This window comes from Rhinichthys klamathensis, unplaced genomic scaffold (assembly GCF_029890125.1).
Source record: "Rhinichthys klamathensis goyatoka isolate OS25496 unplaced genomic scaffold, OSU_Roscu_1.1 h1tg000223l_1, whole genome shotgun sequence".
In the NCBI taxonomy this organism is placed as follows: domain Eukaryota; kingdom Metazoa; phylum Chordata; class Actinopteri; order Cypriniformes; family Leuciscidae; genus Rhinichthys; species Rhinichthys klamathensis.
The window spans coordinates 244,875-272,038 of record NW_026606747.1 but is presented as its reverse complement, the minus strand read 5'-3'; the positions used below and the strand labels follow the sequence as shown (position 1 = coordinate 272,038).

Below are 27,164 nucleotides of genomic sequence, written 5' to 3'. Positions count from 1 at the left end.
TATTTTTACTCAACTGGCACAAAACAAACCAAGCAAACGAGGGTCCGGTAGATTCAAATCGCGGTGCCCGATGAAGCAAACGCTTGTTTGTTTTTACAGCACGCTGCGTCATCGCTCTTGGCTAGTTTAAAGAGGCGCTTTGTTGAGAGGAGAGCCAGCCAGTTTCACAAAACCGGTTCTTTAACGCCTGGTGAATCTTGTGTTTTTGCTGCAGTCAACGCCTAGGCTACTTTCGGTTTCGTTTTTAACAATCTGTATGTGGATCTCTATCACATAGCTTCAGTGTCGGGGGAAAATCTCTGCGCGCGGCATTTACGTGCGTCTCTTTCTGATCTGCCACGGGTGGTTATAAATGTGCGAGTGTGTGTGTGTGTTTCAGCCATAAGAGATGAAGTCTGTGCTGTGCGCTTTAGTGACGGCCGTGATCGCGCTACAGTGTGCCGAATGCATAAAGAGGACATATTATATAGGCATAAGAGAGGAAGACTGGAATTACGCACCAGACGGAAACCTTGTCAACAGTGATCTAAACGAGTGAGTTTGTGTGTTGACATATCTATTTACCAGTAATAGTAAAACAGAACAGTAATTGTTCACATTTTACGTGACTTTTTTTTTTTACGTTTTAATACTGTAGGCTACAAAAAAATAAAATAATAATCAACGTAGCTATTATTTTTTATATGTGGATAAAAACGCTTGTATGTGCATGGTGATGTAGGCTATTGCTGATTCTGATAGCATGTATTAGGCTATTATTAAAATGGATCCTGAATTGTAAAGACCTAATAATAAAAAAAAAACAGCAATCGTAGATAGCTATTATCATTTTAAACTAAGCGACTTACTTTCGATTTTCTCTAAACCCCTTTCTGTAACAGAGACGCATCAGTTTTTCTGACAAATGGCCCTAGCCAAATAGGAAGAGTTTACAAAAAGGCTGTGTACAGACAGTACACCGATGACTCTTATTCCAAAGAAATACCTAAACCTGCGTGGCTTGGCTTCCTTGGACCTATTTTACGGGCTGAGGTCGATGATGTCGTGGAGGTGCATATGAAGAACTTCGCAAGCAGAGCTTATTCTCTTCACCCACATGGAGTCTTCTATAAGAAGGATTCAGAAGGTCGGGAAATTATCTCTCTTTATCAGTTCCCTTATTTATTCTTTATTCATCCATTTCCTTCTGCTTATCTGGCTGTCTGTCTTTGTTTATCTATGAGTCAGGACAGCGATTTAGAGTCTCTTGACACACATCCTATAAATCAATAACAGAGCAATAAACAAAAAGTATGCAGCAAAGTGTCAAAATGCAAGTTTTTACTGAGCAGTTCAAAGGGCAACACACAGAAATGACTTGACAACTTGAATCTTTAAAATAACTACCCGAAGCAACCACTTTTATAGCTGAAATAATACACTGTTAAAATATGTGCTAAGATATCGAATATAATATAAAACAAAACAATCTACAACATGTAGATCTAAACTTTTAAATAGTTTTTAATGATTTACCCAGTTAATTAACCCTTGTGTGGTGTTCAAAACCCGAATAACACCTTTGATGTTCCCGGTCAAAAATGACTGGCCCATAAAAAATAGCTTATAAATCACTTGTTATGCTATATTATCACCCAATATTGGATTCAATCTTTTTGTCAACTTGTTTTCTTTCAATTAGGACTGGTTTTATATTTCCATTTGCATCTGTTTAATCGTAGGCCTCGTTTATTAGAGAGTATCTAATTTTTTGAGTAAAAAAAGGATTTTTTTTGAATAATTTTGGAAATATTAAATAAAATATGACGAAAAGTGTTGATCACACTAGTCTACTTTTTTCACCATCAAGTTTGTTTTGAACAACTTTTATTTTTTACAAAATGACCAGGGCCTGGACGAGAAGTTGTGTTACATGCTCAGTTAGAAAAGGCCTGATCTTCCTGATGTTGGGCAGTGATCGAGCTGTCTTTGTAATGTGGTCTGTGAAGGTCAGCTGATCATCAAATGTTACTCCAAGATTTCTGACCGACCTTGATGGTGTGATTGATGATGAATCTAGCTGGATGACGAAGTCGACACACAGACATGTATGCGCAAACTGGATTTAGTCCGCAGTGACCCTGTTTCAAAATAATCCTTCTTTCATGTTCTTTGTTTCATCACAGTTTTCAGACAAAATATTATGACATTTTGTTTTGGGACTAAAATGTACAAATATAGATGTTATAGCACAGACACATATAAATGCTTTACAGTGTCTTGCACAATGGCGAAGAAGCTCTCTGTGATGGTGTTGCTCATCAGATCATTGATCCAGACACTAGTGAGGAGGAGGTGATGCAGGATGAATCTGGCAGTGAAGGAGCATTAGAAGATGTATCAGAAGAAGAAGCCACCAGATGCTAGAGACCTTGAAGCAGCTGATGAGCAGCAGTCTTCTGATGATGAGGGGCCAGCTGATGTTTTTACATTCTGGTCGAAAGATGGTCTGTGTCCTGGGGTCTCATTTATAAAACTGTGCGTAGAATCCTTACTAAAAGTGTACGTGCGTCCGAAAGCCAAAAATGTCGTACGCAAACAAATATTCAGACTTATAAAACCGTGCGTACGCCAGAACCTGCGCAGAATTCACTTTATAAATCCCAGTCAGCGGAAGATTGTGCGCACATGCGTCTCCACCCCGAAATAACCATATATGGAGCTTACAACACCTAGTTTTAATATGCATATCCTCATCTGCATATCATTTGCATATGATTATTCATCCACGTGATACCATGTTTAACGGTACAAGACATTTGGACAATATGAAATACGGATGTGCCGTCACATTAGTTACATTAATAAAAAATAATTTAGTAGCCTATATCCTTGCCTTGTTTTTGAATAAATAAATCAAATAGTGTAAAATACATTTCAGAGAAAGTTTTTCTCAATCTTTTCCACTGGCCAAAGAGTATTTTTAATTGATTTATATTTTTAATGGAAACAGATAGACCTTGTAGTGCATTATTTGCATGAAACTATTTTCTCAGACAATCTGCTATTATCATGATAAGCAATTATCTCTGTAGTTAAAACATTAAAACACAGCATGACAGAGGGGAAGTGTTTGAAAGCATTGCATCCACAACACATATTTCTATTTATTGAATATACAAAAATGTTGTAACTTCTCAGTAATGATTTCATGTAATTTAAGTGTCTAACTCCATTAATCAGAATGGCATATTTAATCTAAATGTTTATATCAGAAGTAAAACATAGTTTTATTTATTTAAACTGTTATTGTGAACATATTTCACAGAACACTGTATTTATGATTATAATGAAGATTTACGGTTTTAGATAGGCTGCGTCAGTTTCACTAAAGAAAGGGATGGATATTTAAAAAGGATGGATGTTTGCTTCATGTGAGGCTTGGTGAGTGGAATTATATTTGTATTATCTTTCTGTATACTGTATGTATAATTTTCTTTAGATTTTCGGTCTAAAAGTGACCAAAAAGACATTTAGCTCCAGCTCACCATCGGTGTCGCCAAACTGCTCCGTCTCCAAAACCTGCGTACGCACGGCTCAAAGTTTGCTTAAAGGTGCGCACATTCTCCCGTCAAGTTTGTTTTTTATAGATCACAACCTTTGCGTGGAAACTGGCGTACGTACGTTTCCAGCCCCTGTTTTGTGCGTACGCATGCTTTATAAATGAGACCCCTGGTCTTCTTCATCCCCACCTATGAGGCAAGGTCGCTTTTCTTGTGAGATCCATCCTGCATCGCCTCCTCCTCACTAGTGTCTCGATCAATGGTCTGATGAAGAACATCATGCACATACGTGTGTGTGTGTGTGTGTGTGTGTGTGTCTGAATGTCAGATGGATGAATGGATATTAGATGCAGTTCAGGGTAGGATCAAGTTTCTCTCTGTGAAAAAGAAAAATAATTCTCAATATATGTGTTTTAACGTGTGTGTGTTTGGGTAGTGTGTGTATGCATGTATCCACACATGCACACGTCCAAGGGCTCGATGTTTGCAAGCACACATTCACATGTGTACATCAACATAATGAACATGCTCCTGAAAACTAAATGTTTCTCATATTTTCAGTCTCTCCCATTCAATTTGTAAAGATGCAGGTATGCAAACAAACTCTTTTATGTGATTGGATAACCATGGTACAACATTTTTGTTTCTATCCAATTAACATGTAGCAACTTGTAACTGAGTAGTTTCTACTGAAGGAAGTTACTTAATGCTGAATGGGCATTATTATGTAAACTTTTGTAGTCAGGGTTAGATCAGTGCTGTGAATATTTCTGCGTGATCTATTTTGCATAATCTTGACTTCCATATAAAGTCTGGGTGGACCACGGAGAAAAGTTGCTGTTCATTTAACTTTTTACATTAAAAGAGCGAGGAAAATCTAGTTTTGCATTAAAATCCATCAAATCACAATAGGAATCATTGAATAAATCAGATTGGATAATCTTGAATTCACTACTCTAGGAGCGTTGTATCCCGATGGCACCTCTGGTCATGATAAGAGGGATGATGCGGTGGCTCCGGGTCAGAACTGGACGTACACCTGGGAGGTCAGGCCAGAGTACGGCCCTACTGAAGCAGATGCCAGCTGTCTCACCTGGGTGTACCACTCGCATGGAGACGCACCTAAAGACATTGCATCAGGGCTTATCGGAGCTCTGCTCACCTGCAAGAAAGGTAAGGTTCACACAACCCCTGATAAACTGTTCATGCATGGAATACACTTCTCCCTCCCAATTCAATTCTCATTATATTTACTCTTTATATCTCATTTCATTCTTTTCCTTATGTTTTGTCTCCTCTTTTTATCTCAGGCACTCTGAGCTCCAGCAATAAGCGCTCTGATGTGGATGAAGATTTCATTTTGATGTTCAGTGTGGTGGATGAGAACTTAAGCTGGTACTTGGAGGAGAATGTTGAAAGATTTTGCTCTGAACCAGATGAAACAAAACAACTTATGAAAAATGTAGATGAGGATTTCAGAGAGTCCAACCTCATGCACTGTAAGTCTCAAGGTTGAACTTTAACTTTATCAATACATACCAATTTGTTCTATTGAGGAATGTTCTTTTTATCATAGAAACATTTCAAATTTAAATCAGCTTAAACAATTCGATTTTTGCGTTTGGTAGACAGTTTTAACTCAAATAGGCTTGCATTGTAGCCGTTAATCAGTTAAAAATAAGTGATTCATCCTTAAATCTTTACGTTTAAATCTTTAGTATTAAATTGTTACAGCTACCCTTGTCTGTTAGCGAGAGTATTAGATTATATTGAAGTAAGCACATACAATTCCATGATGTCATTTTTAGCTGAGACACATGACTGACATTTTTTTCCTGGAAAGTACCTTCCGTATCTGTTCCACATTTAGCTGGAAGTGAATCAATCACAACTAAATATAGCTGGAAATAACATTACTCAAAAATCGCTATAAAGCCAAAACAATCTCTGTTACCGTAAATTGTATGTTTATCTCTGTAAAGCTGCTTTGAAACAATCTCCATTGTTAAAAGCGCTATATAAATGAAGATGACTTGACTTGACTTGACTTGAGCACATACAATTCCATGATGGAATTTTTAGCTGATGGAATTTTTCCTGGAAAGCACCTTCCGTATCTGTTCCACTTTGGAACAGAAGCATTCAGCAAAGTTTACTTTTCTTTTGATATCCAAAGTTGGCTGCACTCTAAAATTCCAATGCAGTTGTTTGTGATTTTTGCAGTTGTTATTATTTTAGTGAACAATATGCAGAATTATTATTATTTTTATTTTTACTTGTGTAATCTCATATCCTTTTTTTCCTTCAATGTCCCTTTTTCAACTTTTTCTTGTATTTTCCCATTAGCAATCAATGGATATGTGTATGGCAATTTGCCTTCACTGAAAGTGTGTGTTGGGCGTCCTGTATCTTGGCATCTCTTTGGCATTGGCAATGAAGTGGACATTCATTCCGCTTATTTCCATGGACACACCCTCATGGATCGCATGCACCGCACAGATGTTCTTAGTCTGTTTCCTGCAACTTTTGTCACCGCAACAATGATCCCGAGAACACCTGGAAAATGGTTGTTAAGTTGCCAAGTCAACGATCATATAAAAGGTAAGTGTTCTACCTGTGTCTCTCTGTGGTAAGCCCATGTGTGTTCCTGCTCTTGGAAGCATTGTTTCTGTCTAATCAGTGTATGATCACTTTTGGTTTTGCTTTGATGGTTATGAGTGGTATAGTGTTCATTTTTGCCGCACCGTTTTTTTTTTTACTGACTCTTGTTTGATCTTTCTGGCAATTTCATGTTGTTGACACATTGTTTTAGTTACTTGAAGAAGATTTTGTCAGTGTCTGTTTATAATTGTGATTGCTACACTGTAAAAGAAAATGTATCATTGTGTTTGTGTCATAACAACAACTTTGAATCCAAGAATGTAACTTACACAATAATTGCCATTTTCATTAGTTTTCAGAGTTTCAACTCTCTTATCTTCATCATGATTAAATTCAAAGTGTTACAAAATGTTTGATGAACTTATCCCTGCAAGTTGGGTTAATCTCCCCCAAAAGTGTAAACATGGAGATCCTCCCAGGCACCATCTAAACATTCAGAGAGTCCGCTCAGATCCGTCAATCTCTTTCCAGCTCAACCAATAGTGAGAGTTTGGGGCGTGTCTAACTGTAGCAGGCGGAGCCAGAGGGTGTTTAGCTGGTGTGGGACAATGGCCTATGTGTAACATGGGAAAAGACATTCAGCTTCGGTTACAGGAGTGCAAGCCAAATTTCACTGCATTTAGACCTTCAAAGATTAGACAGGTCATGAACATGTCAAAGCGAACAATGCTCTACAACGGGCTGTTTCAATACAGCATCATCATGCACCCATTCAGAAAGACAAATATTCCAGTTTGTAATGTTTACTTTGACGTGACCAGTGTAGACCACCTTAAGTAGTTGCGCCCGGTGGAGTTATGTTGGAATTTAAATGACACATAGCAACACATGTTATGTGTCGGACCTTTTATTGAAAGTAATCTACTGTCGAGTCATGACTTTACAAGCAACCGGAAGAGCTGTGATTGTGATGTTTGAGTTGGAGGAGGTGCAACATGCAAAAGAGTCATTAGCAAAATATGATTTATTTTTGTGATTCCATTAGGTGCCATTAGCGTCGCAGAAACTACATACTTCACCTTTAAATGTTTAAGAAAGCAAGTGAAGTTTAATTTGCAAGATTTCTGAATCCCTCTCTTTTGTTTGGTCTCTTCTTGTGAGCAGCAGGTATGCAGGGCTTCTATGAGGTCTCGAGCTGTGGGTCAGCGACCTCTCCAGCACAAGCCCCTGGCACTGAGAGACATTTCTACATTGCTGCTGAAGAGATGGATTGGAACTACGCCCCTTCAGGAATGAACTACATGGAAAATGAAACGCTCACTACACGAGACAGGTAGAAACAGATTTGGAGACACTTAATGCATGATTGAGTAACACAAGACCCACTACAAAGGCTTGGCAATTATATATTAGAAAGATTACATCTACCAGGTAAAAACACAATTGGATGATGAATCTGACCATCTGAAATTAGATTCTAATCATTGCTGAGGGATTTTTAAGGGGTGAAGGTCAGACTCACGCTTTGGATAAACTTTTGCCACTATTAATTTGAACACAGACAATGTTGCAAACAGAAAGATTTAGGAGTAGATCACCATTTAAGACATAAAATTAAAGATGAATGAGAAAGGGAATAAGAAAACATCATGTATTTGTTTAGTGAGTGAGTTACTGTTACACAGGCCCTCAGAGTTCACCACTGAAATGAAGTTGATGTAATTTGGACCCATTCTAACAGATCCATTTGGTGTAATCTGTTCTACAGTACACTGGATTTTAAAGTTAAGATAAGTCTAATCTCGGTTTATTTGCTTTACCTTAATAGCTTTTAGTATGAATATGTTAGCCTTAAGGTTATGAATTAGCTGGTGTGTTCCAAACCAATGACAAAATTCACATTTAGGAGATATAAGCATTCAAAACCTACCGTCTCTCACTTCCGCTAAAATAGATAAATGATTTTAATAACATCACCGAGGACTTCAGCTTCTCATCACATCTTCTGTCCAATCAAATGCTCTCTAGAATCTAAAGCTCCGCCCCCATGCTATAAACACCACCTGTCCAAAGCGACCGTTGATGCGTTACAGAGAAATATGGGTTGGCCGTGTGTCCAAAGTGTGTTCGGCTGATCGAACGCTCGAGTTTTAGCCCTTTTTCCAACTGTATGTTGGTTAAGAATTAGAATATATATTCACACCTCTACTATTGAATCAAATGTATCATCAGCGCTCGAATTCGCTTCCGTGGTTCTTTCAAGTACGAATTGCAGTCTGTGAGGTAAACGCTATTGGCTATTTGAAAAGGGGGAGGGGCCATTCAATATGTCCCGCCTTAGCTTCCTGTTTCAGTGGAAATTACGTCGACGCATCAAACAAAGCTGCACTTCAGTGAGCCTTTAATATATCTAGATTGACCTTGTTTTTGAAGGGACACAAAGATTCAAAGATGTCATTAATGTAATCATCACAGATATAATTGTTCCTACCTGATATTAACTCCTATTTAAAGTTTAATTTTGCATTTATTTTTATGTAATATAAGTGTTAATGTTGTCATTGAATTAGCGTGTGAATGTCTTTCTTTTCCTGCAGTGACTCTGAGCCGTACTTCAGTCGTGATGGTGGTAAACTGGGTGGAACTTACCGCAAGGCCAGATACATTTCATACACTGATGAAACATTTACTACCAAAACACATATTGTGGGCTCAGATGAGCATCTTGGAATTCTGGGTAAAATCCTTACTTTTGTCTTATATGAACACTGATATCTTTGATCAGTGACATATCAGTGCATGAAATGAAAGTTACTTTGTGATGTTTTTGTGAGTGAGATGGCTAATTTTTAGCCATCTCTCTTAGCCTTAGCTAATTTTTAGCCATTTAGCAATCGTTAACCATAAGACCAGGTACTTCAATAAAGAAAATGTGGTAAATTTTGATTTCTTGCTGAGTTTATGAATAAGAGTATTAGTGAAATGCCGTAGAGCTGGTGCCATGCTACGATGCATGAGTGCTTTTCAGTTTCATGAAGCAGTTATATTAATATAGTTTAAACATTCTGTCGTGAAGATGGTAAGTGATCAGTTATCTCCACCCACCCCCACCCTAGGTCCTGTCATCAGAGCAGAGACTGGTGATGTTATCATTGTGACATTCCTCAATAAAGCTACGCGTAACTACAGCATTCAGCCGCATGGTTTGCATTATGAGAAGGCCTATGAAGGAGCAAAGTATCAAGATGGTAAGTCATAAACAGCTGTATATACACATACACAAGTCATATACACACAGATAATCATGTAGACCTTCAAGCTAGGGGTTCTCAACTGGGGTGCTAAGAGCAAAGAAGAGGGGCATTCATCCAAAAAAAAGGCCTTTGGTAAAATTCTTCCCATTGCTTTAGCCCTTTGTTGAGAATTTCCTTTTGAAACTGAACACAAAGAACAATAGTATAATACACACATTGCATAATATTTGGCTAAAATATTAAAAATACATAGCATAAATTAAGAAGGGGAATTGTTGTGTCTTCCACAGGTACTCAGAAAGTTGGAGCCTCTGTGGCTCCTGATCAACAGTTCATCTATCACTGGAGAGTAATTGAAGGTCCCTCTGACGATGATCCACCTTGTCTTTCATACTTGTACTATTCCGCTGTCGATGCTGTTCGGGACAGTAACTCTGGTTTATTTGGGCCCATTCAAGTGTGCAAAAAAGGTGTTCTTGATGGAAGTTTGCATCAGGTAACAAACTCTCATACTGTAGGCCAATACAGACAATATGGTACTTTCCACAAATATGGCACAAGATACTCTTGAAAAAGGAAGGACTTGTTCCTTTTTCAGCAAATGGTCAGTGAAAGGGGGTGATTTATTGTCAAACTCGAGACATCAAGATTAGATTTACACAAGCTGTTTTATTTTTGTGGGTAACAGGTTTGCAAATCTAGCCTAAATGAATCAGTCACTCAGGTTTTGGGATAAATGTTGGTTTGTTGTTATAATAAACCTATATTTCCATACATTAAAAGTAATATCTTTTTTAGATAATTTTTCTTACAGTATAGGTTTGATTGTTTGAAGAATGCCGTCAACATTGTAGTTTGTGCAAAAATTGAAAAGTCATATTTAATTGTGTTTTTAGCATAAGCAGAAAATCATAACAGGTTGTGCACGACACAGCTAATGTGGGATATTATGTTACATTGGTCATTTAGGTTTAATGGCTATGATACAGATATTGGATGTGTTTGAAACGATCTACTTTTCATACTAGAATAATTAGGTTAAATAACAATTGTATCTAATAGGTCTCACAACAAAAATAAGATTTGTGCCTGTAATGCTTTAGAAAAAATCATTGGACACCAAACAAGTGTACCTTGTTTGTGGAATGTGCCATACTGTATATGCAATGCATCTGTTGCTTTTCAGACTATACAGGTGAATATAATAACCTATATATTTTGTCTGTGTGTGTGTGTTTCCACGTTATGTAAGCGTGCTGACAAAATTCAGCACGAGTTTTTCCTGCTATTCTCTGTGATGGATGAGAATGAAAGTTGGTATCTGGAACAGAACATTAAAAAGTTTGGCAGTGGTGATTCAAATCCAAATAATGAAGAGTTTCAGGAGAGCAATAAGATGCATGGTATGCATATATGTGTTTGTGTGTGTTTAATCACACAATCATGTACTTTTACTTCCTCACTTTGGGAATATACAAGTTTATTTCCTGGCAGTATTATAATTAAGAATATTTGTGTTTCTTCTTAGCGGTAAATGGCTACATGTATGGAAACCTGCGTGGTCTGGATTTGTGTAACGGGGAACATGTTGTGTGGCACACACTTGGCTTGGGCACAGAGGTGGATATCCATGGGATCTATTTTCAGGGTAACACGTTTCAGCGTGATGGGATGAACCGTGACACTCTCAGCATTTTCCCGCATACCACAGTGACTGTTAGCATGACACCCGACAACAATGGTAAGTCACAGCGCTTTTTATATCAGGGATGTGTTGGTGGTGTGTCAATGCTTATCTATTATGCTCAAGCGATGTAGGTGTGATTGGCTTTGATACGGCGCTTGTAATGCTAATAATGATTTCGTTGTTGTGCCAGATCCTAAACCAGCGATTTCTGTTTCCCAGAATGTTCTGAAAAACATTATTTGTGTAGGTAATTTCCAGAACAGACACTGCAATGTTTTAGTTTGTTGGCAAGTTTTAGTTTAAGGTGCTTAGTTCATGATGATTTCAAACAAGAGAGAACAACTACAACAAAAAAAACAATAAAAGGCTTTTCAAAATGTTTGCAAGTATTTGCAACAAGGAAGACATGAAAACATAACTGGAGGACAGCATTACTGGAGGAAAAAGTGGAAATATATCAAATCTATACATATTTACTTGGTAAATTGATGGTAATGAAATTACAGACCTGCAATGTTGTAGTTACGTATGTTGCCAATTAGTAGATTAGGTCTTTGCGGACCGAAAAGTATTGTGTTGTGGTATTTTCTGGGCTGGGTGCAAATCCAACATCTGGCCTGGATACAGATTGGATCAGACTGTCTATTGGCTCGTTTCCACCGAGCGGTACGGGACGGTACAGTATGGTATGGTATGCAATTATTTACGTTTCGATTGTCAGAAGTTTTGAATGGTACCAAAATACCGAAACCGTACCATACCACACCACTTTTTCGGGACCCTTCCGTTGGGGTACCAAGCACAGTAGTCCGGTACCTAAAGGGTGGAGCTAAATGAATAAATGTAAATGTAAATGGAGCTAGACTCACTGAAGAACGTTGATTTGTTGACAGAGAATTGTGTGACAACACAAGAGGTAACATTTTTTAATATACAGTTTAAACACAATACCATTGCAACAAATGTTTTTTTTTCTTGTGACAAGCAGCCACATGCCGAGAAGCAAGATAAGATCTGCTGTATGTCCTCCATGGTTGTTTACTCTGTCGCTTTCTTCTTCGCATGAGAATGACATTGATCACAACTTTCTGGCATACACCACGCCTATCAAGGAAGGGTACTGTTGGCGGTGGAAATGCAAGCCGGATGAAGGTTTACCACCCCGAATCGTACTGTACTGTAGTGTACCACGCGATGGAAACGAGCCATTTGTTAACCTCGGGATAAGAGTGATACAGACAGAGACTAATATCAGCGTAGACACTGTTCATCTTTGGATGTAACAAAATACATCATGGTATAAGTGAAGTGGTTCCGGCTGACCTACTTAATGAAACTTGCTTAAAGGGTTAGTTCACCCAAAAATGAAAATGATGTCATTAATGACTCTCCCTCATGTCGTCCCAAGCCCGTAAGACCTCCGTTCATCTTCGGGACACAGTTTAAGATATTTTAGATTTAGTCCGAGAGCTTTCTGTCCCTCCATTGTAAATGTGTGTACGGTATACTGTCCTTGTCCAGAAAGGAAATAAAGACGTCATCAAAGTAGTCCATGTGACATCAGTGGGTTAGTTAGAGTGTTTTGAAGCATCGAAAATACATTTTGGTCCAAAAATAACAAAAACTACGACTTTATTCAGCATTGTATTGTCTTCCGGTTCTGTTGTGGATCTGCGTTCAGTGCCGCTGCTGACGTGTGTCTGGTGTGTGTGTGTGTGTATTCTGGTTCTGTTGTGGATCCGCGTTCAGTGCCGCCGCTGACGTAAGACGCTGCTGACGTGTGTCTGGTGTGTGTGTGTGTGTATTCTGGTTCTATTGTGGATCCGCGTTCAGTGACGCCGCTGACGTAAGACGCTGCTGACGTGTGTCTGGTGTGTGTGTGTGTGTGTATTCTGGTTCTGTTGTGGATCCGCGTTCAGTGCCGCCGCTGACGTAAGACGCTGCTGACGTGTGTCTGGTGTGTGTGTGTGTGTGTATTCGGGTTCTGTTGTGGATCCGCGTTCAGTGCCGCCACTGACGTAAGACGCTGCTGACGTGTGTCTGGTGTGTGTGTGTGTGTGTATTCTGGTTCTGTTGTGGATCCGCGTTCAGTGCCGCTGCTGACGTAAGACGCTGCTGACGTGTGTCTGGTGTGTGTGTGTGTGTGTATTCTGGTTCTGTTGTGGATCCGCGTTCAGTGCCGCTGCTGACGTAAGACGCTGCTGACGTGTGTCTGGTGCGTCCGTGTGTTCGGGTTCAAATAAATATGGCTGGGCAAAAAAATGCAAGTCTTCCTCTGTGTGGAAATCCTTAGACATGTTTGCAAAGATTGTTTTGTTTCCAGCGTGCGTCTCCCTCAGACTGTAAACGAAGCTCGGGCGCACCAGAGACACGTCAGCAGCGTCTTACGTCACACATACACACACACACACACACACACACACACACACACACACACACACACACACACACCAGACACACGTCAGCAGCGTCTTACGTCAGCAGCGCCACTGAACGCGGATCCACAACAGAACCAGAATACACACACACACACACACCAGACACACGTCAGCAGCGTCTTACGTCAGCGGCGGCACTGAACGCGGATCCACAACAGAACCAGAATACACACACACACACACACACACACACCAGACACACGTCAGCAGCGTCTTACGTCAGCGGCGGCACTGAACGCGGATCCACAACAGAACCCGAATACACACACACACACACACACACACACACCAGACACACATCAGCAGCGTCTTACGTCAGCGGCGGCACTGAACGCGGATCCACAACAGAACCAGAATACACACACACACACACACACACCAGACACACGTCAGCAGCGTCTTACGTCAGCGGCGGCACTGAACGCGGATCCACAACAGAACCAGAATACACACTCACACACACACACACCAGACACACGTCAGCAGAGTCTTACGTCAGCAGCGGCACTGAACGCGGATCCACAACAGAACCCGAATACACACACACACACACACACACCAGACACACGTCAGCAGCGTCTTACGTCAGCGGCGGCACTGAACGCGGATCCACAACAGAACCAGAATACACACACACACACACCAGACACACGTCAGCAGCGTCTTACGTCAGCGGCGGCACTGAACGCGGATCCACAACAGAACCAGAATACACACACACACACACACACACACACACACACACACACACACCAGACACACATCAGCAGCGTCTTACGTCAGCGGCGGCACTGAACGCGGATCCACAACAGAACCCGAATACACACACACACACACACACACCAGACACACGTCAGCAGCGTCTTACGTCAGCGGCGGCACTGAACGCGGATCCACAACAGAACCAGAATACACACACACACACACCAGACACACGTCAGCAGCGGCACTGAACGCAGATCCACAACAGAACCGGAAGACAATACAATGCTGAATAAAGTCGTAGTTTTTGTTATTTTTGGACCAAAATGTATTTTCGATGCTTCAAAACACTCTAACTAACCCACTGATGTCACATGGACTACTTTGATGATGTCTTTATTTCCTTTCTGGACAAGGACAGTATACCGTACACACATTTACAATGGAGGGACAGAAAGCTCTCGGACTAAATCTAAAATATCTTAAACTGTGTCCCGAAGATGAACGGAGGTCTTACGGGCTTGGGATGACATGAGGGAGAGTCATTAATGACATCATTTTCATTTTTGGGTGAACTAACCCTTTAAGGGATTTGAGTTGCAGAAATATGGTAGTGTGCTATGTGTATGCTTTGTTAAGCCTGGGGCACACCAAGCCAACTTAAAGGAACTTGCGACGAAGAAAACCGACAGTGTTGTCGCCTTGCGTTGTCTGTGTCTGGACCAAGAAGCTGCGCTTGAACACACAGCACAGACTACAGCCGACTGCAAACCTCCATGTACGTTCTGCGCCTGCTTATAAGGAATTAACTGTCTATCAGCAGGTATCAATAGTCTTTATTCGTCATTCAAAAGGAGAAACCGAAACAAGGATATACGAGATACACTATATTGCCAAAGTTTTGGGACATCTGCCATGAACTTTAATGACATCCCATTCTTAATCCGTAGGGTTTAATATGGAGTTGGCCCACCCTTTGCAGCTATAACAGCTTCAACTGTTCTGGGAAGGCTTTCCACAAGGTTTAGATGTGTTTATGGGAATTTTTGACAATTCTTCTAGAAGTGCATTTGTGAGGTCAGGCACTGATGTTGGACAAGTAGACCTGGCTTCCATTAGAGTCCATTAGAGTGAATTAGAGTCTCCACTCTAATTCATCCCAAAGGTGTTCTATCGGGTTGCAGTCAGCTTTGCTGGATGAACATTAAGATCTCCAAGTATTATAATGTTGGCACATTGTTGTAAGAAGAGCATGCAACTCTGAAATAAATACTGAGTTTGGTCTGGGGGGCCAGTAGATAAAAAGTATTGTCATGGGAAAACACAAAACACTAAACTCGCTCATCCATGCTTTTATGGACCTTGCTTTGTGCACTGGTGCGTATTCCCGTTGGAACAGGAATCCCCAAACTGTTCCCACAAAGTTGGGAGCATGAAATTGTCCAAAATGTCTTGGTGTGCTGAAGCATTAAGAGTTCCTTTCACTGGAACTAAGGGGCCAAACACAACCCCTGAAAAACAACCCCACATCATAATCCCTCCTCCACCAAACTTAACACTTGGCACAATGCAGTCAGGCAAGTACCGTTCTTCTGGCAACCGCCAAACCCAGACTCGTCCATCAGATTGCCAGACAGAGAAGCGTGATTAGTCACTCCAGAGAACACGTCTCCACTGCTCTAGAGTCCAGTGGCGGCATGCTTTACACCACTGCATCCCACGCTTTGCATTGCACTTAGTGATGTAAGGCATGGATGCAGCTGATCCATGAAGCTCTACGCACTGTTCTTGAGCTAATCTGAAGGCCACACGAAGTTTGGAGGTCTGTAGCTATTGACTCTGTGCACCTCAGCATGCACTGGCCCGTTCTCTGATTTTTACGTGGCCTACCATTTCGTGGCTGAGTTGCTGTTGTTCCCAATTGCTTCCACTTTGTTATAATACCACTAACAGTTGACCGTGGAATATTTAGTAGTGAGGAGATTTTACGAATGGACTTACTGCACAGTTGGCAACCTATCACGGTACCATGCTTGAATTCACTGAGCTCATGAGAGCGATCCATTCTTTCACAAAGGTTTGTAGAAGCGTCTGCATGCCTAGGTGCTTGATTTTATACAACTGTGGCCATGGAAGTGATTGGAACACCTGAATTCAATGATTTGGAGGGGTGTCCCAATACTTTTGGCAAAATAGTGTATAAGCAGATATATGAAATTTAAACAAAGCAGCGCTTGCTTACCATTTTGAATATCAGTTATGTTGATAACTTTCTTGATTTTAACTAAGTGGCTGATGTTGTTATGAAAATATTCATGTTTTGGAATGCTTGGGTAGGATAACATAGCTGACATCTGTCAGTTGTCCTTGCATCTTTAGCTGATGTCATTTGACATTAGTTTGTGCAAATCCACCAAGATCGAACCTAGCAAACCTTTCTCCACTGGTGCAGTCAGAGAGGGCCTGGCCGTAAAACTGGGTCCTGGAATGTGCGGCTAAATAAATCTAAAACTAAATAAATCATGCAACCTGATTTACTAAAGTTTGCGTAGTCAATTTACTTGTTTTTCCACCATTACGGTTCGACTTTCTGCTATAGTTGCTGCTTAGAGAAAGCAGTGAAGAGAACGCATGTGCTAGAAGGAGCTCATTTTCTCAACTCGTGTTCATTTATTTGGAATGCCAGATGAATACGTTATCCGAACATATGATTTGCCAAGCCATATTATTTTTAATTTGCAGCATCTGTGTTGTTTATAGATTATCTGCACCTGATTATCATCGGCTGCTTGTTTGCGACCCCACGCTAATTTGCTCTTGGTAGATTGCGTTAGTCATCATGGAAATGAGCTGCGTTGTCTTTGTCCTGTGTTTTTTATTTGCACATTGACAGTAGGTCATCAGCAGAACTTTCCACTCCCATCAGTGTGTTTATGGTCACGCTAGTTTGCCCTGTTTAGTTAATCTGTCCCTAGGAATCCTAACTGAAAGCTTTGTCTGCGGGACATATTTATACTTGGCAAATGGGCTACAGACAATGGATCCTGTATTGATGATCTCCCACACACCTGCAAATAGAAAGTAGTTTTTTATTATTCATTTGTCACTGTCTATACAACACAGCATATGTGCAACACAGAATTGTTAATACTGCTTCATATTGCTCCAGTTCATATTTCAAAAGCACCTATAATTAGGTGTGACTATAGGACATTGCTTACATTTTTAATATGAAATATGTATCCGTTGGAGAGATTTGATAACAGTTCCTGAACATAGATGCAGCACAGCATAAATAGCCTATCAAGGATGATTTAGTAATGTGACCCAATTATAATAATAATATTTTTTGTAAATTAATATGTTAAATATTAACTATTTGGATTGTAAATTACAGCAAAGTCTAAAATTATAATGATTGTTATTATTAATTGTTTTATTTTAAAATTATTTAATGAGATGTAGTTATATGTGAATTGTATAATGATGATTAAGTGTCTAAAGGGAAATGTTTTTGAGGCATCACATCAGAAAAAAATATTGTTTGCACCAATGTAATATCCAGACAAACTATATTAAACATACTGCATTATCCACTTTGAAGAACTGTTTAATCATGACTTATGATGTATTTGATCAGCTACATAATGCAAAAGGCATTTAGATCAGGCTTTACGAAGCGCTACCCCTCGGGGGGATGTAGGATTTGGCACGACAATGGTTTTTAAAAAATTAAGGAAGATTATCCCAGTTCTCTGCTAGTTGCTAGGTCTCGTAATGTCTGAAAAGCTTGTTGTTTTCTTAAATAATTAAAAGATATAAGCAAAATACATTCTTTTTGACAGTAAACATTTGCTCATAAGAATGCACTTTTACTCCAGGCCAGTTTGAGCTGAGCTGTCGTACAGCTGATCACTACAAGTCGGGCATGCGTCAGCATTACAGAGTCAAGCCCTGCGAAACCACTCCTGCACCAGAGCGCTTCACCTCCACAGTGCAGTACTATATAGCAGCAGAGGAAGTTTTCTGGAATTATGCACCAAACCGAACATGGGAACTAGAGAAGCACAACGCTACACTCGAGGATAGGTATACCCACAAACATATATGCATATTTGTTCTCACACATAAATTGAGCTCTAAAATGAAACATTAGGGTTAAGATTCTTCTCAATCAAGCCTCACTTGATAGTGTTAGTCAAGTCTCGTGCTCGAGACCCTCTATTTCTCACACAGTTTTACCTATTTACTGTTATTTACTGTTACCTATTTACTCATTCATGCACACATTATCTTTTCTGTCTTTCTTTTTTTTTTTCTCTCTCTCTCATTTTCTGTCCTGCCTTACTCAGCCCTGGAAGAATTTACCTAGAACAAACAGATGATCATATTGGTGCTGAATATAAGAAGGTGGTGTTTCGTGAATACACAGATGAGACATTTACCAACAAGAAGGCCATGCGTCCAGATGAGGAGCACTTGGGGATAATGGGTATGGCACATCTGACTTTGTAAACTCTTTTTTCTCTGACAACACTCCTTAAGATTTAGGAATAGATCTTACAATCCTGTGGCTCTCCTAAGTCGATTTTGAAACCTGTTTTTCAAAAGTTATCTCTGTGTGTGTGTGTGTATATATATTTATATACAGTATATTATGACATGCCGTTCAGGAAATCATTGTATTTATAAATGATGTTTAAATATAATATATTTGACCTTCATATTAGGTGGGTTACTTAGGATTGCTGTAATTTTGCTAGTTCCATTCTATTCAGAATAATAATATGGAATAAATCTCTGGATATATAGAATGGAACTAGGAAAGTTGCAGCAATCCTAAGTAATGATGAGCTACAGTAATGCATGCACTGGGAAAAATACTGGTAACTTTATTCAGTACAGTTCTACTAATGAAGAAATTCATTCACTATTTAATGCGGAAGACTGAATGCCGTGAACCTCACAGGCCTGGATGTTCCTGCTTATCAGGCAAACATAGATAGAGAAAGAAACATGCATCCCACCTCACAGGGAGCACCCACAGAAGCCCCTGTCTACAAGTGATGCAGAATGTGCTCTCCAAATACCATGCACTTATCATATATATCAGCTTCTACCCTAACAGATTCATAAAATTCCTTCGATGATGATGCATAATGTTTTCAACAACATTTTGAGGAACACGATTACTCATAATCATTATGAATGTTGCAATAATGAAAATATGATCCTCCGAATGACGGGATGTAGACTCCTGTGATGTTTGGAGTATGACCAGCTATTTTAAAAAAAAGTTCTCTAGTTCAACAAAGTATTGGAAAATTTCAGGGAATGACAAGTCACGAAATTCAGAAGTCATGCAATATCACTCTGATAACAAAGATATATCTAGCTATACATTATTCATTAAGTACTGTCAAATTTGCACTTTCATTCCATACATTCAGAGTTCCATTCCATACTGAAACTTCATATTATAAATACAATAATTTCCTGAACTGCATGCCATAATTTATATATATATATACTGTGTGTTTGTGTGTGTGTGTAGGAGGTGTAATTTGTAGCAATAAGCATCAGTGATGCATTCATAGATCAGTACTACATAAATAATTAGCATTGATATAGCAGGCCTCTTTGTTTTAGCTCTATACCTGTGTGGTTCAGTAGTGCCCCTTGTTGTGTTCGCAGGACCCATCCTTAGAGCTGAGGTTGGTGAGATGATTCAGGTTGTGTTTAAAAACAAAGCCAACAGGCCATATTCTGTTCATGCCCATGGAGTGAAGACCAGTGAACCCCATCAGAATGGTGTTTCTCAAGGTTTGTTTATAATACAAAAATTCAAATTTGTCAAACTTCAAATTTGTCTTATTATGTGTGCAGGAGAGAATAGTATATTTGTATGTGCATTATGTGTGTCATAGGTCATGTGGTGACATACAACTGGACCATTCCAGAACGATCAGGTCCGGGTCGCGCTGACTCAAACTGTATAACGTTTGCCTACTACTCTTCTGTCAGCTTTGTTGAGGTATAAAACTCATAAATAATATAATCTATACATTATCTATGTCCTTATCAATCAACATTATATTGTTAAAGCATTTATTAACATTTGTTGATGTGTGTTAATACAAATGGTAACACTTTACAATAAGGTTCATTTATTAAACATTAGTTAATGTATTAACTAACATGAACTAACCATGAGCAATACATTTGTTACTGTTTTTGTTCATCTTTGTTAACGTTAGTTAATACAATTCCAGCTGTTCATTGTTAGTTCATGTTAGTTCACAGTGCATTAACTAATGTTAACAAGATTTCAATAAAGTATTAGTAAATGTTGAAATTAACAAAGATTAACAAATGCTGAAGAAGTATTGTTCATTCTTAGTTAATGTTAACTAATGTAGTTAACTAATGAACCTTATTGTAAAGTGTTACCATGAAAATGTTGTTTATTTTAGTTCAGTGCATTAACTACTGTCAACAGATATTTATTTTGATCTTAAAACTGTTAGTTAGTGTTGAGATTAACATTAACAAAGATTAATAAATGCTGTAAAAGAATTGTTCATTGATTATGTAAAAAACGAATGTAGTAACAAACGAAACATTAATTGTTTTGTTTTAACGAAAATGTTGCATTTGTATGTGTACTGCATGTAAATAAATCAGATCTTACTTAGAAGTATGTTATGAAAGCAATAAGTAGAGATGATAATGTGAGGTTTTAGTATGATTGAAGATTTACAGATGTACTATGTGAATGTCCTTCAGGACTTGATGAGCGGTTTGGTGGGTCCACTGATAGTGTGCCGTAAAGGCACCCTGGACACTGAAAGACGGAGGAAAGACGTTAAAAAAGAGTTTGCCCTTCTTTTCATGGTGTTTGATGAAAATGAGTCCCACTACCTGGATGAAAACATAAAACTGTACACCAAGGGTGACGAACTAGACAAATATAGTGAGGAATTTATGGAGAGCAACAAAATGCATGGTAAGTGTGTGTGTGTGTGTGTGTGTGTGTGTGTGTGCGTGTGTGTGTGTGTGCGAGAGAGAGAGAGAGAGAGAGAGAGAGAGAGAGAGAGAGAGAGAGAGAGAGAGAGAGAGAGAGAGAGAGAGAGAGAGAGAGAGAGAGAGATTGGACCAATAGATAAAGTAGGGATAAGCTTCATCAAGAATGTCATTATCTTTCTGTATGCTGGAATATATGCATATGTTTGTGTGTAGGTGGGCTGTACATGTATAGGCATGCTAGTGAATATGTGTATGCGTGTGTGTACAAACGTATGTATAAATATGAATATATATATAATTAACAACTGCAGAAGGAACTATAATATCCTGTTAGATTTAAGGAAAACACGGAGGATCTTTGGATTTAATTTCTGTTAAGCTTATCTGTACTCTTTATATTTCTCCAATAAAAAGAATGTCATTATCTGTGTTGCAAGAGAGAAATACATGGTACAATCAGATTTGCCTTTTTTTTGAAGAACTTAAAACTCTTTATCTCTTCCACAGGTATTAATGGAAAGATGTATGCTAACCTCCATGGGTTAAATATGACAGAGAAAGACAAGACCGAGTGGTATTTGTTAGGACTGGGGAACGAAGTGGACATGCACACTGTGCATTTCCATGGGCAGAGCTTCATTTACAAGGTATATACATAAGCACAGCAGACTAGATATAGAAAATTACTTATGGAGTGACAGTGGGGTGGCATGAGGTGTATCGACACCAAAGTAAAGCAAGCGTTCTATTACTTTTAAATTGATGGCATGACAAAGACATTCATGTCCATAAGTATTTGAGCTGCATTTCCTCATAGACACCTCAAATCAATAATTTTACTGTTTAAAAATCATTAAAAATAAGCAATATTTCAATATCCAGGGCACTACGACCGTAGCAGCCTTCACACATTAAATCTGGTAAATTTGCATTTTCCAGTGAATTTACCACATTTACTTTTCACACAAGCAACAGTGTTCTGTCTTTTTACTGTTAAGATTCACACATCAGATCCGAAATACCTGTAGTGATGTCAAACACATAAACACTGCAGCATTTTTAATTCACCCTGATCTGAACATGTAAAATGAACTTCATATGAATAATAAATCCATTGAAATAATATATATGTGATTAATAAACATCATAATAACTGATTAAGATTAGTTTCTTACCTGACACTGATATTCTAGTTGCCATTCGGAGATGCTTCTATGATCAGATAATAAAAACAGAGCAGGCATTCGGAAAATTCCCACCACAACAAAATGTGCATGTACAAAGTAATAGAAAGATGTATTCTCTTACCGTTATTTTGCTGTTCATTGAATTTTTATCTCATTACATTGAAGCACAGCTGCTGAAAGCAGCGTTCACACTAGCACTTTTGGTGCGCACCAGGGTTCGATTGACGTCAGAGTTCGGTTTGTTCGGATGAACGTTGTCTTCTGAACTCGCACACCTGCGAACGGTATCCGAGTCCGCTAAAAAGTGTGGTCTGGGGTACGGTCATGTGAACTCCGGTACGGGGGAGGGGCGAGCAATCGAAATTGGGTTCGGACCAGGCAATCGAATCTGAATATATTCGAATCTGAAGTGTGAAAGCACTCTAAGAAACACTGTTTACATTTATGTTTTATTCATTGTGATACCACATGCTATAGCGTGGCTGTACTGCTCTCCTTGCGGCAGTGCCACGGACAGAACAGTGGCAGATGGTGTGTCCACACGAACACAGGTATTTTCCATTCGGTTTGGCCATTCGTCCACGCGCAAACGTAGTATCCGGTCACTGGACCGAACCTTTTTAAAAACTCCTGCCAGGGTGAAGATTTTCAGAAACTCTGGTTGCAGTGTGGTCGAGTAGCCGGTAACAACAGATATTTCGGCTTGTGATTTCGGAGTGCGCGCTGTTATCTTCTTTGTTTGACGTCAGATGTTGCGCCGCTATCTCCTTTGTTTACATGAGGCGAGTCTGTGCAATGGCGGACGTAGCCAAAATATTGCTGCTAATAACTGTGCTAACAGGGCTTATAACATGTATACAGATACATGCACAGTTCTCCCATCATATTGTGGAACAGAGGCGTCAGGTCACTGCTTATGACAACATGTTGTTAGCCTACCAGAACTGGTAACCTTTTTTCAGGCTTCTGATTGGCTAACGTGGTTTTACGGTCAGGGTTATATCGCCACCTGTTGGTTTGGTGTGTTCCACCATGTTCTTGACAGAGCTTTATAGCGTGTGTTTTTTTTTTGCGTTTTCATGTGGACAAGATTTTTTTTTTTTAGGAAAAGCTAATTTAATAAAAATACCTGTGTACGTGTGAACTAGGCCTTATTCTTAGCATTTCTAACCCCCACCATGCCACCCTAGTAGATCCACTTCTGAAACTCAATAATGTCTAAATCCCACTTAGGTGTTAAACTGTCCCTCAAACACTCTCGTTTTCTCTCCTTCAGACGGGTCATTCTCATCGTGCTGATGTATACGACCTATTCCCAGGAACATTTCAGACCATAGAACTGACTGCAGGGATTCCTGGACAGTGGCTGCTGCACTGTCATGTGACCGACCACATCCATGCGGGGATGGAGGCGCTTCTCACTATTCATTCTAAAGGTTAGGAGTAAAAGGACAAACACAATGCAAAAGTAAAGTTGGCATTTTCTGAAGTGGTGCTGGATTTTTATTCACGTTTTGTTCACAAATACTGCAAGAAATCCACAAATGCAGAAGTAAATCCAGGAATGCACAAAAAGAAAGCATGAAAATGTACACATAAGAAGCTTACATGGTTTTTAAAGCTTACAATATAATCCACAAATACACAAGCGACATTTGTAGTTTTTTTTTACATACATAGTGAGCTGATTACATTAGTATACTGTACCAAGAATATTTGTGAATGCTGTTCTGCATTTGTGGATCTTTTATAACTTTCGTAGTCTTTATAGACAGAGGGTCTCAGATGTTTGTGGATCTCCCGCATATTGATAAATGATGATGTAGATCAAGGTTTGTGCAGGTTTCGGTCATGGAAACTTTCAAAAATAATCTTTTTTTTTTTTTTTATATATTCCACATTTTGTCTGCCATTTTGTGTCGGGATTTATTCTTAGTTTGGTGACAGATTGTAATGGATCCACTGAGGAGAGTTTTATTTGCAATAATCCAAAGTGAACAACAACAAAAAACATTTTTAAAACACTCCTTTATGAAGCTTCGAAGCCTTTACGAGTCTTTTGTTCAGAATCAATGGTTCGGAGTGCGTATCAAACGTCAATATTTGTAGATGTTTTAATTAGACATTAGTATAATTAAAATTAATAATGGTAGTTAATAGTCTCTTATTGGCCTGTTTAGCTGAGCCATTCATAGAACTAACAAAACAAACCCTGACAATTGCACAACATATACTTGATAATCTTATTAGATGATTAGATAATTGCATTTGAAAAATTTTACTTACAAAAAAAAATTTGTAAAAGGGTTTTTTATGCATGTTCGGACCACTAGGGGTCACCGTGGAGACGATACAGCACATTTGCTTCAACCGTTTCAGTGTTTCACGAAGCCTCGGTCTGCCCACCACTAAGCATAACTTGACATTAGTGATGGCAGATGTGTGCACTAGATTTATTTCACTCGTCTTAAAGCCTCCTGTCCACTATCTAGCCGGGATCATTTAGATGCAGCCTTGGCACTTCACCAGGCGAGGTCGCTGTTACTGAAGCTTCGAGTAATGAACCCATTTTCAAAACAATTCTTCTAAGTGGTTCAGTGCTTCACCAAAGCTTCATTTGTCCATCACTACTTGACATGACATGACACACACCAACAGAGGTTTACAGAGAATGAACCAATGAGAACACATTAAACAAGAAAGCACATGACATGATCACAAGAGGACAAGGGAATCACATGACAAAGCACAAGGCAGGTCAACATAACTGTGCTTTCATGTTGTCTTATTGTGTGTGGTCACGCTGGTCATGAGTGTTCCTATTGAGTCATTCGGTGCGTTTCGACTCCAGCTGCGACCCATCAGCGAGAGTTGCCACTTGCAGACTTGAAGTCGAACACTTTCTGCTTCCCATAGTGACGCCCGAGTGGTGTTTGGCTACTTTATCAGAGATGAAGTGAAGTAAATGCAATATTTGTCAAATACACAGATGTTTCAGGGACGTTCTCACTCAATGCACTGCCTAATTCAGCAGCTTCTGTTTGTACACGAATAAAATTCATCACAAGTCTATACAATTTAAATAGACTTTTTGACCTCATGGCTCATGGTTTTGCACCGATATACATTTTCAGCTCTCATGTGTGTCCAATCCTTAACTACAGGATTCAGCTCAGCTCCATTTAAACACACCTGAACAAGCTCATTAAGGTCTTCAGGATTACTAGGGCTGCGTCCGAAATCACACACTCTCTTGAGTAGGTACATATTTTGAATAAGTAATTACTTCACGGCCACTAAAAAAGCATGTTCTATATAGTATGAATGTGAAGTATGAATGTAATCTGGACATACTACATTCACCATGGCATGCTGTCATGTTCACGTGACCCTACCAGCATCAGTTACGTCGCTTCACTGCCATTCACAAATCCTCTCCTGTGGCCTCATGGGATAGTAAAGTGTCCATCGTATGCACACTTCAGAATCTCACTGGAAGAATAGATCATCAGGGCACTTTTTTCCTACTCTTTTATGAGTACTGTCAATCTCGGACATACTTCTTTTGTCACATAGTGTTTTTCGCTTACTATATAGTAGGGAAGTATGTGATTTCGGATGCAGCCTAGAAAGTTCCAGTTAGGTGTGTTGGGGAAAGTTGTAGCTAACCTGCTAACCCTCCAGGATCTGGTTTGGACACTGGATCTGGATTTCACCTTTCCAAATCAGTCAATAGAATTTGCCAAAGTAGACTCTAGTCGAAGTGTACAAACATCTTAAAGATGATCCAGAGAATTGGGATACATCTGTGCTAGATTTATAAAGTGACTGTCAAAATTCAGCACAACACTAGAAAGCCTCTGTCTCACACTAAATGCATGAGAACTGGAAACTCTGCTTTCCCTCATGGTATCTTTCCTGTTTGCTTTAATTTTAGAAGGTGCTGATATCCCACCGTCACTTGGTTAAAAGCTGTCTCTCTTTCTATTTTTAGTTATATTATAAGTCTCCTTTATTGGCATGACAGATAGTTTGCATTTGTATTGCATGTAAATTGCATGGCCGTTGCTCTCCTGGGCATTAAAGAGCATGAGATCAGCAGTTTTGAGAAATCAAGATTTATTAACACACCATTTGAAACATGATACCCATAAACCCTTAAACGCAAGCATGTACTTTATTTTCTGAGGTGAATCTTTCTGTTGTAAGAATTATTTTGTAAGGAATTTATTATGCCTCATTTTTTTTGTGTAAACAACTGTTTACAGTGGATTAATTTTTAAACTGGATTCAGTGAGTGTAAATGGATTTATATGCATTAATATAGATTTTTATTTGTATCATTAGGGTCTCAGTCAACAAGGATCAGTGGTGACCAAAATCTGGACAGTGGTAAATAAACATTTGTATTCACTGTATTGTTTTTTTCTTCTTCTTAGAAAATCATGCAATGTTTAAATATGATAAATGGTATTAAAGAAAAGTTTTTTTTGTCTTTTTTTCTCTCCAGGCTTCGGCCATTTTGGAAGCCTTTACTCTGTGATGTTGTGTGCCCTTGGATCGGTCCTATTGACCTTGTTGTAACCCACTGATACAAAAGATAAAATTGACCATACACCCAACAACATGAATATTTATTGTTGCTCACTACTTAGTTACCTCATCCGGCTTTCTCACTGTATAGCTGTTAGGTAAACAGAAGCTTTTGGGGATAAAACAACTCTTAA

The 27,164-nt window shown here is 39.1% G+C and overlaps 1 protein-coding gene across 3 annotated transcripts; it reads left to right on the top strand.

The window, feature by feature from the left end:
• Positions 1-249: 249 nt before the first annotated feature.
• hephl1a (hephaestin-like 1a) lies at positions 250-27,164 on the top strand. Of its 3 annotated transcripts, XM_056264664.1 has the most exons (20): positions 250-534; positions 882-1,126; positions 4,503-4,715; positions 4,853-5,041; positions 5,889-6,143; positions 7,308-7,476; positions 8,741-8,880; positions 9,260-9,391; positions 9,688-9,893; positions 10,650-10,800; positions 10,926-11,138; positions 18,106-18,313; positions 18,577-18,716; positions 19,919-20,047; positions 20,152-20,258; positions 21,011-21,230; positions 21,758-21,897; positions 23,714-23,873; positions 26,785-26,829; positions 26,948-27,164. In XM_056264664.1, exons 1-20 carry the CDS (start codon positions 389-391, stop codon positions 27,019-27,021), a joined length of 3,282 nt encoding a protein of 1,093 aa, XP_056120639.1. In that variant the 5' UTR covers positions 250-388; the 3' UTR covers positions 27,022-27,164. The 3 variants fall into 3 exon arrangements, with proteins under 3 accessions (XP_056120639.1, XP_056120640.1, XP_056120641.1); XM_056264665.1 differs by lacking the exon at positions 26,785-26,829 and having other exon boundaries at positions 251-534; XM_056264666.1 differs by lacking the exons at positions 26,785-26,829; positions 26,948-27,164 and having other exon boundaries at positions 252-534; positions 23,714-23,878.